General features: G+C 50.1%; 1 protein-coding gene across 1 annotated transcript; it reads right to left on the reverse strand.

Annotated features, from left to right (window-relative positions):
* Positions 1 to 5,938: 5,938 nt before the first annotated feature.
* Positions 5,939 to 11,627, reverse strand: LOC133347576 (centromere protein X-like). The gene is made up of 5 exons (XM_061559950.1): positions 11,428 to 11,627; positions 7,927 to 7,978; positions 7,237 to 7,290; positions 6,621 to 6,709; positions 5,939 to 6,026 (listed from the first exon to the last, which is right to left on the reverse strand). Exons 1-5 carry the CDS (start codon positions 11,551 to 11,553, stop codon positions 6,012 to 6,014), a joined length of 336 nt encoding a protein of 111 aa, XP_061415934.1. The 5' UTR covers positions 11,554 to 11,627; the 3' UTR covers positions 5,939 to 6,011.
* Positions 11,628 to 19,082: the final 7,455 nt, after the last annotated feature.

Raw genomic sequence — 19,082 nt, forward strand, 5'->3', positions numbered from 1 at the left:
TGAAAAAAGAGCGAAATAGCTCAGTGAGCCATACCCGCTAAAATAAACAAAATTATTTAGCTTCATAGTTTAGGAAGCGGTGAATATTCAACTTGCCGTTTCGAGGAGACCGCATTTCGCACACGCGAGATGCGGCTGCTTCAATGTTCAGTCTGCAGGTCCTGAGCGCCGGTCCAATGGCACGGTTGACTTGGCCCTGAGAAAGTGGAACCTTTCCATGACTTCCATTCTGGCCACTCGTACCGGGAGGCCGTCCAAACGATCGATTCGCTGTCCACCTCCGATTAGCACGGTTGGCTACGTAGGGTCCGAAAGAAGTTCAGCGTACATACACGCGTACAAATCGATGGCGCAAGTTGTGAAGGCTCATGCAAAGAGGCTGGGCCAGGCAGCCAGGAGGCCATCATCCGGCCCTACCCAAGACCTTCTCATCACACGCAGACTACACAGCAATCCCGGCTGTCGCGCGTTCGCCGCTCGTCTCAGACCTTCGTTGTTCGAATCCAGCGGCAAGCCCTGATTAACACTCCCGGTGTGGTAACCAAAATAATGACTACGCAGCCGTCTGCTGCACTCACTGTGACCGGCGTCGCGGTCCAAATTCGAAAATGTATGTTGGACTTCTTTCGCACCGTACGTAGCCAACCGTGCTAATCGGAGGTGTGGGGGGTAACAAGCATCTACACGGCACGTGTCTCAGTCGGGACTACACACCGCAATCATCGCCGCCCCCCCTCCGCCTGGCAGTCTGAAGCTCCAGGTCACCATGGCAGTGAGGCTCATTCCTGGTCTCTTGCGTCCCTCACTTCGCCGGGTTGAACAAAGAAACAAAAGGGAAGAGTCTTCTTGGTTCTTTCGGTATAAAACCAGGACTGTCGAGGCGACAGACCTGGTTTTCACCTGAGGACGGCTGCTTGCGTTGTGGCCGAAACATCGTGAGAATTGTTTTATTATGTTTTATTTTTATTATTTTATTACTTCCCTTCTACGTGACTTTACCGAAAGAACCAAGAAGATGAATCCCTGCAGTCACGAAAGCTTTAAATCGAAAAAAAAAGGGAAGAGCCTGGGTTTTGGTTTTGACCCCAGGAGACCTGCGATGCCAGTGAGGTCAATCCCCAATGCCAGATCACATCGACAGCCCACGCGGAATGGTCCCAGCGACGGCACGGAAGCCGTGTCATCAGCAGTCAACGGCGGCGGCGTGGAGATCGCCAACGGATGCGTCACGCTCCCCGCTACGGTCCACCCAGTGTGGTGAACAGTGACCCTTACTCTGACCTGCCGACCCCAACACTAACCCGCTAAACCTCACTCAAAGTCCTCACCCCGACCAGACAATTCACCCCGGCCCTTCGCCTCGCCCCTTGACCCCCATTTAAAACAGTGCAGTGGAGAGCACCCGCAGTGTCACGTGATGGAGCCGTGACGCGCGATGATTGTGATGGAGGTCAGGATCTCGTGATGATGACGACGATAAGAATGAGATGATTAGAATGCATAAAAATGTTATTCGGAGTAGAATTGTGTCGTGATGATAATGATTGGTTGATGAGAATCAGATGATGATTAGAATTTGATGAGTAGGATTTGATGATGCTTGCAATGAGATATCGATGATTCGGATTTGGTGATCGTCATTAAAAACATCTCCCCCCCTTCCTCCACTCCATCCCTCGACCCAACTCATGCCCCCCCCCCCCGCTCGCCATCTCCCGTTCCCCCGCCCCCCGCCCCTCCCCGGCTCCCCGTGTTTATACAGGTGGGCCCGTCCGGCGCCACGTGTCTGACCACGAACGCATTCCCGGGCCCCCAGTTTGGGGGCTCGGGAGGGAGGAGTTGGGGGGGGGGAAGAGGAGAGGAGTAGATGGGGCGAGCGGGGAGACACACATCCCTCGACTGGCATCGTTATGACCATCATTAGCGTTTGATGTCGCCGTGGTGGTTGCTGTTGTTGTGGTGGTGGTTGTGGTTGTTGTTGGAGCCACGGCCGCTTATTACGTGACTCACATTCCTGGGGCTTGGGTCGCGGGGCCACGGAGTTTAAATCAACTTCATCATCAAAAAAACCCAGGGTGGCGCCAGCTCTCCCATCAACCCAGCTCCCCCATCAACCCAGCTCTCCCATCAACCCAGCTCCCCCATCAACCCAGCTCTCCCATCAACCCAGCTCCCCCATCAACCCAGCTCGCCCATCAACCCAGCTCTCCCATCAACCCAGCTCCCCCATCAACCCAGCTCGCCCATCAACCCAGCTCGCCCATCAACCCAGCTCCCCCATCAACCCAGCTCTCCCATCAACCCAGCTCCCCCCATCAACCCAGCTCTCCCATCAACCCAGCTCTCCCATCAACCCAGCTCTCCCATCAACCCAGCTCCCCCATCAACCCAGCTCTCCCATCAACCCAGCTCCCCCATCAACCCAGCTCCCCCCATCAACCCAGCTCTCCCATCAACCCAGCTCTCCCATCAACCCAGCTCTCCCATCAACCCAGCTCCCCCATCAACCCAGCTCTCCCATCAACCCAGCTCTCCCATCAACCCAGCTCCCCCCATCAACCCAGCTCTCCCATCAACCCAGCTCTCCCATCAACCCAGCTCGCCCATCAACCAGCTCCCCCATCAACCCAGCTCTCCCACCGTCCCAGCCCTCCCATCATCCCAACTATTCTATCTACCCAGCTCTCCCATCAATACATCTCTCACAAGTAATTAACACAGTATTCGATGCCTTTTACTCCCCAAAACTTGGCAGGACCCTCCTGCAAAAACAGTCACGAGACTCGGCGAGGCTTTCCTGGGTAAACATGCGAAATAATACTACTACTGTACTATAGTAACGTTTTCTTTTTCATCTAACCGCTAATGGTGGTGTTGATGGTTTCGCTCCCCCATCCTCGCCGGCCACGCTGTTTGTCGTGCGTAATGAGACGAACTCTGCTTCATTTGCACTGCGAATCCATCACGCGCGCGTGTGAGTACAGCTGCCTCTGGTACTCACCCACACACACCCACCCAACCAAACCCTCCCCCCACATCCGCGCACACCCAACCAGACGCACCCACCCACCCACCCAAACAACCACACACACGCACCCATACACCCAACCATGCTTCGAACCAAGCAGTTACTGACCCAACCACAAACACGTTCACACGTCCACCCAATCACGCACATACCCACGGATACGCCCATGAATAGCTTCCACCCGTCTGCGCACTCACCCAGCCATCTACCCACTTAGCACGGACGCACAATTGCCCGTGTATGTATATTGGATATTCACGGTCTCATATACCGCCCAGCCACACAGCACTTCCCCATTCAACAACACCACACATTCAACGACCACTCACCCACCTACTAATACAACTCCACTCCTTACACACATATCTACCCGACCACTCACCCATAAACTTACATAATCACGTACCCATGCGTGCACGAGTCTACTCACGCACGCGCCCTCCCGCGCACACCCTCCAACTTTCTCACACACACACACGCCCCCATGCACGCAAGTCCACCCCGTACCCACCCACCTACGAAATATGGCTCCATCGTTTGATCGACCGAAATAAATGTAGCTCGCGTTAGACGCATCGAATCGCTCTCACCCACGCAACCACACACGGACTTATCCACGCAACCACACTCACCCAACCACCCACAGACTCACCCACCCACACTCACCCAACCACCCACACTCACCCACTCACCTACTCACTCACCCATCCACCCACCGACTCACCCAAATACCGTATTTTCAACTAGTAAATGTTCATTGTATTTTTTATAAAAATGTTAATTAACTTTGCACCACCAGATTTAACACGCAACACAAAGCTGGTATATTCACAATAATGCATAATTGATTATGCATATGAAGGATGTACATTGCTCTACAGATTGATATCGATTATTAAGATCGCCGGACGTGAATTGAATCGTGGTCCCTCTCGGCACTAGATGCCGCTATGTTCACCACGTCGAACAATTTAGTTTTTAACTGAATTGTAACAACTAATATAATCCCGAAGGGAAGGAATCATTGCACCACAAATACGAATTAATCACAGGCCCCCTGGGTGGCTCCCCCTGGTCAGTCCACGTGGGTTCCCCTAACCACTCCACGTGGATCCCCTTGGCCACTTCACGTGGATATCTTTACGACTCCGCTTGGGTCCCGTCAGCCACTCCACGAGGGTCCCCTTAGCTCCTCAACGTGACACCCCCTTAGCTACTATAGATTGGCTCCATTGACCGGAGGGGTTAGTGGGGGGAGTGGGTATCCGGGTCCCCTTACCCCGCCCTCCCTTGGCTCCCATCCCCCCCCCTACACCGGCGCCTCCTCGGCGTCTGAAAGTTTTTAACCTCAAAGCCGCTGCGGTTTTTTCCGTAAAAATAAAAATTATAAATAAGATTATTTATAGCGCGACCACAAACCCACCACGCGCTCAGCTCACACACCGTTGACACAGCAGGCGTCTTACACGAAGATCCCCCGTGTAGCCTCTAACGGATTCGTTGGGGCAAGTGCTGTTAGAGCACCGATTAAGGCCGGAACAGCACCATCTTATCCATATACACACGCGTGTGTATATATGCAAGTTGTGCTAAACCTGGAATGCCAAGTGTGATTCCTGGTCACTGCTAACATCAGTGATGAGGACTTCACTTCACGCAGAACATGTTACGGTGCACTGGGAGACTGGTAGCAACGTGAACAGTGGTAGCCGCAGCCATGACGAGAGGTACATAAGGCTGCCAGGAGGCGATCCGGCGCTATCAACAATAGTTCTATATTTACTATGATGTTTTCAGTCAATCAATACGCGTTTATACACGTCCGAAGAAACCGGAGCATGCAAAGAACACATTCCTGCGGAGGGAGCTGGTAGGAACGTTGGGTTGCTCGGTCAATGGCCAGGGTCAACGGCGGCGTGGTGTATTCCGCAAATATGCCCGACTGTGAGGGCGGGCACAAGCCGGCGTGAGTAGGTTAAAGGTTGAGTTTTATAAGGGCACCACGGGGTGGCCATCCTCTCCCCACCCAGCCCCACCCCTCCCATTTTTGGATTCACGACGGACACAAGAATCCCGTGGGCTGGTGTAACTAGGTTCCTACCAGTAAAACCCAAGCATGTGTGAGGGTGGCAATTTGCTCCCGTGCGTTCAGCTGGCAAGCCACGGTATTGCACCTCGATATCCATGGGGAGTCTCTCAATGCCGAAGTGAGGGCGTGAGGCCCTGATGGCGAGTAACATCTGAAACCGCCCTTAGCACACCACACCCGCAATCCCCACAGCACACACCAACCCCTACTGACCAGTGTGGTGAAGTATGATCAAACAACCTCACCCCACCCCCCCTCAAAGTTGACACGATGGAGGGGGGGTTCATTTAGCAGTGGGTTGACGAAGAGGCTGTAATTATCAGACGTTTGGACGGCGTTGCCTGCATAAGATCCTTGCCAGTGAATTCCTGGGAGCGAACTAGCAAATGAAAGTGGACAAGAAGTTGGTGAGCGAGAACGAGAGATGGGGGGTGTGATTATCGACACAATCATTCGGATATCTGCTCACGATGGATACCACAAACAGGTTTCCTGATACAATAAAAGAGACAAATGGAATAGGTAAACGATGAAGCCCTGAATAAGATGAAAATACACAGAATATAGATTCGGCATAATGTAAACTAACAATAACCACCGCAGAGAAGACAGGTGCAGATGAGAAGTCGAAGGACCAGATTGGACGGCACAGCAGAGACACGGAATGATGGGATCTAACAATACCTGAAGAAAACGCGCCATAGGTCGGTAGGGGTGGAGGGAAGCGGCGTCGACAGAAAGTGTCAACAGCACTCCGGTGCATATCAAGCAGCTGCTCTTCCCAGACCCAGCGTGCCGGAAAAAACACAGGAGTGAAGATATCGCTTTACAGCTCAAGTTTATTCGTAACAACAATAATGTTCCACTTGGGTCCGACGGCTCGGTCCACCACGGTCAAAAGTCCAGGAGCTGTGGAGCGCAAACAGGTTAAGCGAATGACAGCTAACGAGACACAGCGCTCTCCCTCAATCGGTTCATCAAGGAAAAGATTGAAACGGCAGATATCACACAAAATTACTGGTGGTACACCCCGAGATCACATCGGCAGCTATCTGAAACGCTTTTCCTTCCAATATTAGGAACCCACTGGAGCAATGTACTTTAAAATCTAGATTGAAAAGTAATTTCTTTAGAACTGCTTTTTGTGTATAGTTTGTTGTCCTTCCCCCGTACCTCCGATTAACATGGTTGGCTACGTACAGCGCGAAAGAAGTTCAACATACATCAGAAAGCTGTACAGCACAACCGTGAAAACCCACGTGGGAACAAACAGGTCACCAGTGGTGCAGCGTTGTTGGGCATGGACCCCTCTGATAGTGATAGTGCAGGTGGGGTGGTTGTGATAGTGTAGGTGGTGAAGATGATAGTGGTGGTGCTGATGGTTGTGGTTAAAGCGACGTTGCATGTGGTGGTCGGAGTCGTAGTGGCGATGGAGATTGTGGTGGTGGCGCATGTGTTGGTATTTGTATGGGTGATGGTGATGGGATTGCTGGAGTCACGCACCAACTGAGGCAGCACTTTCTCCAGGTGTGCCACGTCCACCACGTCCACCGCCTCGCTCTCTGCCTGCCTGCCCGCTCGCATGGCCGCCTCTGTCCGGGGTTGACAGGGCAGTGGGGGCCACATTGGTTACGAGTGGGGTTGCCACTTTGTCCCGATTTTCGCAGGATCATCTTTTTGAGGAAGCTGTTAGTTTGGGAAATGTGTTAAGTCTTCCCGGAACTTTAAAAGTCCCAATTTTTTTTTGTCAGTCACTTGGCCTGTGTCCAGCAAGCAGTATCAATGCATACACCACAATCTGTCGATCAGCAGGTCGCATGCGGTGGGGTAAAGTGCGAGTACACCCATCTCTCTCCCAACACGCCCGGTGAACGTGGAAGAGTAGACCAAATGCCCTCAAGAGTTCACTCTCTCGAGGAGGCCCTTCTGCCAGCAGGGTCGCACCTCTACAAATCTTCTTGGTTCTTTCGGTAAAGTCACGTAGAAGGGAAGGGAAATAATAAAAATAAAACATAAGCTTTACATCGAAACTCTACAAATCTGTTTTATATACTGGCTTGGGAAGAGACTACGGGAGGGAATACCAAGGTGTGGATGGGTAACCCAGCTCCCGCCTCACCGGTGACAAACAGGCGGAGGAGGCTGGTCATGAGCTTCAGGGCGTCCGCGTTCACTGCAAGGGAGACGACCGTGAGCAAAGCGGCTTCGAGGATGACAGCAACAACAGCAGCAGCTCTTACCTTCAACCGGTTTTATAAGGCTTTACTGTAAACGATGAGAAACTCATCGGAGAGAAACGTCTCGATGCCAGCTCATACGGGTGCCGAGGCATTGCTGCTCATCTCGCTCCTTCACAGCCCTGAGGCAATGGAGGAACTTTCACAATCCTATGGCGGGAGCGGGTCCATCCATAGGGAAACCACTGTCGACTTTCATACGGAGTTGTATTCATGTGACAGGATAGTGTACAGGCTGTAAACAAGAGGAATGACACTTATGATTTCTTGACGGCAAAATGTGAGGTGTTGACCGTTGGATTGGTCCTCCCATCATGCCTCGCGTGTCATGTGACATCACGTTGTGTGTATAATGCACAGCCTTGTTTTAGACTGCGAAGAGTCAAAATTACGGACATTTATTGTAAAAAATTATGCCTATACTGTGCCGACAAGTATAGTTGTCTCATTGTCCTGTCACTCTCGGAAGGGAATTGCAAATTATTTTTTATTATTATTATGGGCAGCCATTGCCTGGCATTCGAGTGTCGTTAGAAATGCCATCACTGGTGGAGTTGTTGAGACGTTCACACCTTTGGTCTTTTCATCCTTGAAGTGTAGCGCCAGCAGCTTCCCAACCGTTTCCTGCAATCATAGAACACAAAACTTTAGATAACCATAACAATTTAAATTTATATAGCAGTTTTATTAGTTCAGCCTTCGACTAAAGCATTCCGAAAGGTGTCCAATCTCGTGAGACCTCTAAGGCTAAGATGGGCTGAGCTTGGATGGTGCTCAGATCGGTGACAACGATGATACACCAACTGGTTGTCATAGCACTTGGGGAGCTTCGTGGTTATATAGCAGAGGGCAGTTATAGTAATACTCTTTGGTTTTTTCGGTAAAGTAACGTAGTTAAAATTTTTAATTAAATACATGAAAACTAAATTTAATCACGTTTCGGGCGAAACACAAGCGTCCTTCTTCAGGTGGGGACAACGTAGCGAAAGCACAAGACACACTTAAGCGGTTGTGCTTTAACTAAGTTGTCCCTACCTGAAGGACGCTTGTGTTGCGCCCGAAACGTCGTGATTTAATCTAGTTGTTTCCATTTATTTAATTACTTTTTTTACCTGCGTGACTTTACCGAAAAAACCAAAGAGTATGAATCCTTGCAGTCACGAAAGCTTCACATCTAGAAGTTATAGTGTTATCTATTGTTATACCCCAGGCTCACACGTTTCCTGTCTTCAACAACCCCTACTCACGGGTGTGGTGAAGGTCAAGTCTGGCATGGGAAGGCCCTCACATCCAGCAATGGCCGACATCGCAGTTGACGTCGGCCGCGGCCAGGAACCAAATTCAGGTGGCAGAGTTCGGAGAACAGCGCATCAACCACTTTGCCATCACTCCATCCATAGCACACCCCGTAGCCAACTCAAAAGCGAATTGCTATAATCCACTGCCCACACAGCTTGCCAGTTCCCGGATCTGTCCAACCTCTGGGAGATTGACCCTAAAGCTTTCAACAACAGTTTTGTTGTTGTACAGGTAGTCCCCGAGTTACGATGGTCCGACTTACGATATTTCGATCTTACGATGGTGATAGCGATACGACAAAATTGCAATAAACAACCTAACATCGTTCAAGTATGCAGACGGACAGAATCTTGGTGAGTACAGTACTATATGATACGTTACGATACGTTCAATTCATGTATGATACGTAGCTTTAACGATTTCATTTTAAGGTTACCACGATACGATACGTTCAATGCATGTTAAAAGTTTTATAGCAGATAGGATTGTTTTCTGAATTTTTTTAAATATTAAATTGCAGTTCATATAGGTAGGCTAATAATTGACCTTGTTTTTTTTACTTTACATTTTACTGTGCAATACAGTATTGTAATTAATAAACACATACGGTATATAGTTTATACAGTACGGTACTGTAAATTGCTCTGTTTTGTTAAATTATCACCATTCTTTAAGACTTCTGGGTAGGCTAGGCCATCTTCGACTTACGATGGGGTCGTCGTAACGCATCTTCATCGTAAGTAGAGGACTACCTGTATTTGTTTTATGCACCCATGCTGCTGTTGCCACGAGCGCTACCGGCATGCCGGTTTGTTCGCCACGTTGCATTCACGACCCCTGGCGGACACGTAGCCAACCTGCCCTCCCACACACGAGCGGCGACACTGCCCGGGACACATGGCAAGTAGTAACCACAGGCAATGCCGTGGGGTTTGTACTCATCCCGTCAGCCACACGGCCTCTTGTGAGTCGTAGACTTTCGGCGGAATTGGTCCAACACGAGAGAAACTCCCAAGTTCGAACCAATGCTGCCGGTGTGAACTGTCCAGATGGTTTAGAGGCGAGCACCACCACCACCACCATCTCTGTTAGATATGGGTCCCGATTCACACGCAAAGCAATTGAATGCATCGGGGCCGTCCATAAATGACGTCACGCGATTTTGGACGATTTTTGACCCCCCCCCCCCCCAAATATGACGTCACAAAGCTCTGCCCCCCCCCCCCCCCCAAAAAAAAATGCTTCAAATCGCTTTAAACTATTGTCATTGTAGTGCGTATTTAATGTGGCGCTGCACTGTGATTTTGTAGGAGAAAACATTTATAAAAAAAGTTTAATTAAGTAGAACGTGTTGTCTATATTTATTTAAAGTTGCGCATTTTGATGTGACGTCACATTTCTCAAACCCCGCCACCCCCCCTCGTCACAAACGTCTGACACCCCCCCCCCCCCATAGGTGCGTGACGTCATTTATGGACGGCCCCATAACACAATACGTTCTGGCGAGGGCTAAAAATGATTGTGTGTACATTCGTTAAATCGGCGCGGTGTGTCCAGCAGCGTCGACGGTCAACACACAAACCCCTCGCCACTATCAGGCGCGTGCGGTGCGCACGAGATGGGGGGGTGGGTGGTCGTCACTAACAACGCGGACACATCTTCTTGGTTCTTTCGGTAAAGTCATCACGTAGAAGGGAAGTAATAAAATAATAAAAATAAAACATAATAAAATAATTCTCACGACGTTTCGGCCACAACGCAAGCAGCCGTCCTCAGGTGAAAACCAGGTCCGTCGAGGCGACAGAGTCTGAATGAAACAGCACACGAACTTTTTTAAATCCTTTATATTAAGCTTGCTTGCATGCTTAGGACCGTGCAAATCTTTCGGTCGTTATTTAACCCACTTCCCGTGATCCAATCGAGCTGACATTTTCCACACAGACTCGTTGTGCGAGACAATTAATTTTCGTGAAAAAAAACTTTCCAAAATTTTACACTTTTTAGGGAAATAAATTATATTTAATTACCAATTGTTTAATACTGCAGACAATCATCTGACCCATAGGTGGCAGCCATCTCAAGCCAGAGGACGAGAGGACTCTAGCCGCCACGCATATAAAGGATTTATAGTGAAAAACTTTGTTTTTACGGGTTAATTTTTTTCATTCAGACTCTGTCGCCTCGACGGACCTGGTTTTCACCTGAGGACGGCTGCTTGCGTTGTGGCCGAAACGTCGTGAGAATTATTTTATTATTATTTTATTACTTCCCTTCTACGTGATGACTTTACCGAAAGAACCGAGAAGATGAATCCCTGCAGTCACGAAAGAAGCTTTAAATCGAAATTTAACGCGGACACAGGCGGGTGGAGTATCGTGAGGACTGATGGAGGCCGAGACTCTGAGGGCAACATCCACTGCCCCTCGGGCTCCGTGCTGTGGATGCACCTGCACTCCACTGCTGGATGAGAACCACGCACTTTGACCATACTTCACCACGCCAGTCAGTGCGGTTTGGCGGTGGGGGGCAGCAGAGTTTGCTGGGCTGTCCTCTGCTACCCGCAACGCAGCAAGTCTATAGCACCTGCTATGCACGATGTCGCCGCCCATCAAAGCCCTAACCAGGCTCAACCCGACGAGATCTGACGCACGACGGGTTATTCTCTCAGTGAGCCGGCTCCCGACTGCGGTTGATAATAAGTTTGTGCAAACACGACGTTAAAAACAACAATAAACTTAATGAGTTGTGAGGAGACGCGGCCGCTCGTTCCTCACCCGTTTGAAGTGGGCGCGCCATTGCTGATCCATGGCGACGCGAGGCGGGAAAACCACGGCGGGTTTCCACGCCCCTTTTATGGGCGTGGCCGTTGAAGCTCCTCCCCCTTTTGTAGGCGTTGTCATAGCGACACCCCGCCTCCTTTGAAGGTGGTGGCCATCGACGTGTCCCGCTCCTTTTATGGGCGTGGCCGTTGAAGCTCCTCCCACTTTTGTAGGCGTTGTCATAGCGACACCGTCGCCTCCTTTGAAGGTGGTGCCCATCGACGTGTCCCGCTCCTTTTATGGGCGTGGCCGTTGAAGCTCCTCCCCCTTTTGTAGGCGTTGTCATAGCGACACCCCGCCTCCTTTTAAGGTGGTGCCCATCGATGTGTCCCGCTCCTTTTATGGGCGTGGCCGTTGAGGCTCCTCCCACTTTTGTAGGCGTTGTCATAGCGACACCCCGCCTCCTTTGAAGGTGGTGTGCATCGACGTGTCCCGCTCCTTTTATGGGCGTCGTCGTGTGGGCGTGGTCATGACGTAGGACCGCCCCGTTGTGGGCGTTGTCTTCCGGAGCCACGCCCATTTCAAGTCTATATTCAATCTGTATTCTTAGGTTTTTTCGGTAAAGTCACGTAGGTAAAACATCAAAATTAATAAAAATAAAATAAGATCAGGACGTTTCGGAGGCAACAAACGTCGTGATGTTTATTTTATTTTATTTTTTTATTAATTTTGATGTTTTACCTACGTGACTTTACCGAAAAAACCTAAGAATATGAATCCTTGCAGTCACGAAAGCTTCAAATCTAGAATTAATGCCATTCAATCTGATTTAAATACATTAAATTAGCTTTATATTTTCTTGGTTCTTTGGTTCTTACGTGACTTTACCGAAAGAACCAAGAAGATGAATCCCTGCAGTCACGAAAGCTTTAAATCGAAATGTAGCTTTATATTCTTAGGTTTTTTCGGTAAAGTCACACGTAGGTAAACATTTTTAAAATTAATAAAAGTAAAATAAAAATAAATAAAAATAACGACGTTTCGGAGGCAACACAAGCTTCCGTCTTCAGGTAATTTAATTTTAATTTTTTTTTTACCTACGTGACTTTACCGAAAAAACCTAAGAATATGAATCCTTGCAGTCACGAAAGCTTCAAATCTAGAATTCAATTAGCTCTTTAAATAATAGTGACCACGGGGAGAGAGAGAGAGACACGCAAACTCCAAATATACAGCATTTAAAATGGTACCGACGCGGGCGATTGCCAATATAAAAACACGCAGGTGAAGAGAGAGATCATCTTTCGTGAAATCTTTCATTTAAAAAAAAGGGGGAGGGGGGGGCACATAAAGCAAAGCATTGAAGAAAAAAACGAAATGATGAACGAAGCAAAGTGCCGTCTACACCAAGCATCTTCTTGTTTCCTCTGGCGGGGGGGCGGGAGGCACCGTTTGTGACACATTTGCGAGACTTTGCAGATCTTCTGTCCTATGGTTTTCTACAGGATAAGAGACCTATTGCAGGGGAGCAGCAAGTTGTTCAAATGTTTATATCAAAGTTCTGTAGCCAATCCAAGGCCTCTGGCGGCGAGGTTGTGGATGGCTTCATCATCTCATGCGGCCGATGTGACCGTCCTGTGGCCAGATTGTCCGCGTATCTAAACTTCCGTGATGTTAATTGGTTTTTTACCCTTCTATCTGGCAACAAAACTGACACCTTTTTACAAGGAGTCATGTGTGCATAGACCGAAATATCTGCAGTCATAATACAAACAAAAGACATAACTCTGATAATGTGCACTGTCGTTGAAGTTGATTGGTCCACACCCGAGACAGCTTTTCTTAGAGCCTAGTCTCACATGGGTTGGACCAGATGACGCCAAAAGGTGCACAACTCAAAGACAATGCACCAGTTATGTCTTTTGTTTGTATTATGACTGCAGGTATTGTGGTCTATGCAAACATGACTCCTTGTAAAAGGTGTCAGTTTTGTTGCCAGATAGAAGGGTAAAAAACGAATTCTCATATTTTTACTGGCAAATGAGGTTCCCATGGGTTTCCGTGATGTTGTGTCTGGCATGTCGCCCGCGTCGGGAATCCGGTGGGCAGCTGACGTTTATTCCCAATGTGGATGCGGTGTCTGTTGTTGTATGTACCGTTGAACTTCTTTCATACCGTACGTAGCCAACCGTGTTAATCGGAGGCACGGGGGAAAGACAACTAAACACAAAGCAGTTCTAAAGAAATTAGTTTACAGTTTACATTTAAAAGTGCATTGCTCCAGTGGCTTCCTCCTATCAGAATGTTCCAGACGTGTCTGAAAGCGTGCGATGCAGTGACCGTCTTTGTTCGATGGTTAGCCAAAAAGGCACCACGAGGATGACCGGAGTTTATACGATGGCTTGTGCTACTTGACGAAATCAGCAATGTATCGTGGTTCTTGCCACGAATGTGCGACCTTATAAATGTATTCTAGATTTGAAGTTTCCGTGGTTCTTTCAGTAAAGTCACGTAGGTATAACATTAAATAAATTAAATCACGACGTTTCGGGCGTAACACAAGCAATTGTCTCTGGCTGTGGTTGTCCCCACCTGATGACGGGCGCTTGTGTTGCGCCCGAAACGTCGTGATTTAATTTATTTTATACCTACGTGACTTTACTTATACATTTATCGTTCGGCAACCGAATCCAATGCAGCTCAGCGAGCGCTGGGCGGACATGGTCCGGATCTTGCAGTCCCCGTAAAAAATAATTTTGTACATGCTGCCAGCTTGGGTAAATGTGGCTTTTTGTGCCAGACATTGGTCACGATGGTTTCCCAGCAGGTGCGAGAGAGAGCAGTATGGAACCGACCTTGGCCAGCATGAGGCCGTCTCGCCACACCGGTGCCACATGCCGCCGAGAAGTCAATAAATGCCAGCCCCCCTGTTTTCTGTTTCTTCTCGACTCCCGCCTCAATGTGCTGCGCTTGAGCTGAAGGACGCCTGTTCCCCTTAGATGGCCGCTTCAAAGGAGCGGGGCGAGGTGACCTAACAGCAGTTTGCGGTGCGTTGTAGGTCATTTTTGTAATTTGCCAAATTTGGATGATGCTAGCAAGCAACGCCGTATTCTTCTCAGTGACGCGAGGGGGTCCTTGACATCCACTCTGAAGCATGAGGCGCATGTTTTACGGCGAATACACCCACGGTATTAATCAGGACAGCCCACCAGATTGTAAGTGGACCTCGACAGCGAGCGGTGAACGCACTGCCCTCGGACCACATCACTGCCCAGCCAGACCGCTTATTACACGTGCATTATATCAATATTACGTCTATGTATTTCTTTTTTTCTAGAAGGCAACCAATTAGGGTGCACAGCAAAGCGGCTTGTGGCAGACGATTAGATTTTTGAGGTCCCCGTGGAAAGCTTGAGATACCATCCGGCTTGAAGAAAAGATTGCAATCGACCGGCAAAAAGTCTCTCGGCCGATTATGGCAAGAGTTAAAAACGTGCACTCGTCATTGGCCATCGGAAGAGCCAAGGAATCCTCGAAATCTAATTTTGCTCCAATTAAATTGACGAGCGAGATGACACAACCGCATCTTCACTGCACGCGAGGAGTCTGGAGAAGCAGTGACCGAGGACGGACGGATGAGATGCAGACAAATGGCTCGTATGAGCGGGCGTGGTGCACTGGGAAGAATTTCTACCGAATTTTAATATTCTAGCCAAGAGGTTGCATTGTGGGGGGGGGGGGTGGTAGGAAAATTGGAGAGATCGCAGCCAGTCGAGAAGGAAGCAACAGCAGCGTCGCGGATGCGGAGGAAATTACGAATCGATCGACATTGGGGCGGGGGGGGGGTAAACTGGTGGTGTCGGATCGTGTTCTTTAACAATATCTCTACAATGACACCCTGTCATATTTGCACTTTGTTACCCTATTTGCATTTTTGTAATTTTATATTGCATATTATAGATATTGTATATTGTTTTAATTCAATTATTACATACTTTAGCTCCTTAGTATTAGTTAGACTTTGTACCTTTAGTATAGTTAGACTTGTACACCACTTATTTAAGATTCCTATATGTTGAATGTATGCACCTTCCTGCCGAAGTAAATTCCTTGTCTGTGCGAACTTTTCATGGCGAATAAAACCCTTTCCGATTCAATGGAGCGGAGCCGAATGGTGGTTGCCGTGGTCGTCGTGGGCAGCCGGACGCACGCGCGCGCACACTCACTCGAGGCTCCACACGCGTCGCTCTCTCGGTTTATTGATGCCGCCACCGCCATGGTTCGCCTACAAAAATACAAACTCTCCCGGGGGGGGGGTGGTGGTGGGGGAGAGGAGAGGAGGGGGGGGTTAAGTGCTCGAGTCGCAGGCATCGTGTGGGGTAGCCGCAGCGTCGTTCGCGCTCCCCAGAGCCAAGCGGCGCGTCCACGTGAGGACACCACCGTCGCTCCGGGCCGCCCGCCGCACCGGCCCCCACGGGGAACAATCACACCGATCTCAACCCGAGACGTCACGTGCCCGATACGATTGCTAAACGACGACCCCGCTAGCGATCACTTGTGTGTGTGGAGAGCCGTGCGGCACAGTGCGTGGTTTTGCGGGCAACTAGGACCCCCTGTCCGAGGGAGGTCCTCGCCGATAGACCATCTTGCCTGTTAACCAGCATTGGTTTCGGCAAGCCTGCCTGATAACTCTGCTGATGAGACACCAATATCAAAGCCGTTCCAGGTTAGCTTGTGTAACCAATGCTGATGAAATTATGCACTCCCAGTAGGCCGTTTAGCCGATGGGATTTTTTTAATGTGCAAGGGCAGATATCGGTTAGGAGTTGTCTACTTAACATCAATTAGAACGAGCACCAACGTGGAAAGTGTTCAGCAATCATCAGGCGCAATATATCGCTTGCATCGTCTTGGGTTTGTAATCGAGAAGAGTCTAGTTCGGTGAACGTGGAAACCGGACCGTGATGGGGCACGCAAGGAGTGGGAGTTGGAGGAACCCTGCAGTCGAGCAGGTGAGCGAGAGGACACCTAGCCTGGCACAGGTACCGCACGGCTCCGAGACGGGCGAGTGGGGAGGGAGACGAGGATGACAGATTGTGCAGCATTAATTCATTCGTGAATGAGTCGCACCAGAAACACCTTGCAGAACTCACCCTCCCCATCTTCCCCCCCCCCCCCTCCAACTCACATCCTCATTTTACATTCTTTTGGTCTCAGGGCACAAGGAAAAAAACAATATCAACATCGTAATCATCGTCATCGTCACATAAACAATCTCATCACTGGGTACCTCTCCGCTCCCCCGGGGTGGGAGATTACTACTCCCATGTTCGCACTGTTTCCACATGCTCCCCCAAACACTCCCAATTTACATTGCTCCCATTTGTTCTCTTCTGCTACCCCACGTGACCCGCGCCGCGGAGGAATCCAGGCCGTGAACCTGACCCGAGGGCAGCCTCGGATGGGTGGGAACGGGGACAGCCAAGTAGGCGGTGCACACCCCTACAGCACGTGCACACAGCAGGACTGCCCTGACTTTTTAGGAACCATCCCCTCGCACACAGAGGGGTTTCTCCGGGGTCTTGGGGCCTTTTCCTCCGATACGCAAAATTCGCCACCAGCGGCACACTCGCTCTCAAGGGAGGGGGGGGGGGGGTAGTTGGCGAAACGTTTTAGGGCAAGGGCCCACTTGATAAAGTGTCGCGAGACTGCCCTGCGCTAAACAACGATAGGGGCAAACTAAACCATTACAGCTGCTGCCGCTTCCCTGGGAACGTGGGCCTCACAGAACGGGGGCGGCCTCCAGCGGTAACCCAGCGGTGGCGACCCACGGCCGCCACAATTACTGCTGCGGGCGCGCACGCCATCAATTTTTTTTTCCGAATTCGAAAAAAAGTGACACCGCAAATTTCATCAAGTGGGATGCCACACGCAGTGGACTAATGCCACCTCCAGCTTCACTCTTGCGCCAAATGGAGACTCTCCTACCCCCGGTCTCTTCGAGTTCTCACCTGGTTAAAACAAAATAAACTTGAGTACTTGGACGTATATACATCTATGAGATTATATATATATATAAAATGCAGTACACAGACAGTACACGTGTACCGTTAGCTTAACACTTGCGGCGGCGTCCTATCCGCTAGTGTGAATACATTCGCGCAAATTATCTTAGCGATCGTTATACTGGAATTATGACACGGACTTAAACATTATTTGCGTAAATACCTTCGCAGACCGTTTACTGCTACCTATTACAGTAACACCACGATAATATTGTTTATATTGTAAAAAGGTAAAATTAAAAAAAGGTGGTTACGTTGCTAATTGTGGACTACCATCGTCATCACGTTCAGCAGCTTCAACCCCTGTAGAGATGCGTGGGGGGGGCTTTAGGATGGCGAGTCACATCGTCAATGTGTGCTCCTCATCATCCCATCCCCATGACCTCCATCACCATCATCGTCCTTCGCCACCACCATCTTGCAGAAACCATCGAGGATAAATGCCAGCATTGATGGCTCTATTCAAAGTACAGTCTGCAGCAAACGTTACCCAAACTCCACACAGGACCTTCCTGCTCCAACTTCCACGTCAATGAAGGTGCCGCCACCTCTGCTGACGTGAGACAAGGTTTGAGGCATCCTTGAAGGAGGGCGTGCAAGTACACGTGTGTGTGTGTGGTGGTTTAAGTGCTCTATATACGTGTATATATACAAGGCCACACACATGCCTGCTTGCTCATGTGTTCCACCCTGACTGCGAGAAATTTAAAAACTAAATCAAATACGATCATATTTGCTGGTACAAGTATCTCATTCGCTTGTCTGGTCCACTAAAGCTATTGAAGGGTTCTCTTACTCCCTCCGAGACATCTCACTCGTCTACCTCGCTCACTCACACCCAGCTACTCACCCAACCACGTTCTCTCTCTCTCATCGTTCGTACAGGCACACCCACGCAATCACTCACCCAATCAAATTAATTCAACCGCCCACCTACTTATCCAGCAACCCAACCACTCGCACACCGGTACCCCCCTTCGCTAACCGCATTCCACCACTCGCTCACTTCTTCAAGTCACGCAGCAGCCGGCTCGGCTCATCACCATCATCAACGGTGACCACGACCCTCTTCCCCCACCACTGCCGCTCTCACAATCATTTCGGCTAGAGAGGGGGTGTGGGGACCCCGAGCCTGTGGAAAGGGGGGGGGGGGTCTCTGGACCCTTCCTGCTGCCCCCCCTTCCACCACCAAAGGCCCCCAGGCGAGACGAACGCGGCGCAACGAGCAAGCGTCGTTTCACACCCGCACGCGGCTCCAACCTCGCAGAGACGTGACCAGTGGGGGGGGAAGGGGGATGGCTCACTGGGGGCCCCGTGCAAGGGCCCTGTTGGCAACGACGTAGCTATCGTCACCCGTGGGTGGATGGGCATCGCCCCCCCACGCACACTCCGTATCGCCCTGCCGGGCTTCCACACGCACGTACGGCACCACCGGCACCACGTCTCGCAGTCGCAGACGCAGACGCAGTCCCACGCTGCATTTGCCGTTTCCGGACCGCGCCGGTCGATGCCGCAAGTGGCAGCGGAGCAGTGGTGGCACGAGCCACGAAGGGACAGCGAGAGCGGGCATCGCGGGGAAGGGGCCGCTGGGCGTGCCCGACTACA

Source organism: Lethenteron reissneri, chromosome 3 (genome assembly GCF_015708825.2).
Source record: "Lethenteron reissneri isolate LAM-NWPU_2019-01 chromosome 3, ASM1570882v1, whole genome shotgun sequence".
NCBI lineage: Eukaryota > Metazoa > Chordata > Hyperoartia > Petromyzontiformes > Petromyzontidae > Lethenteron > Lethenteron reissneri.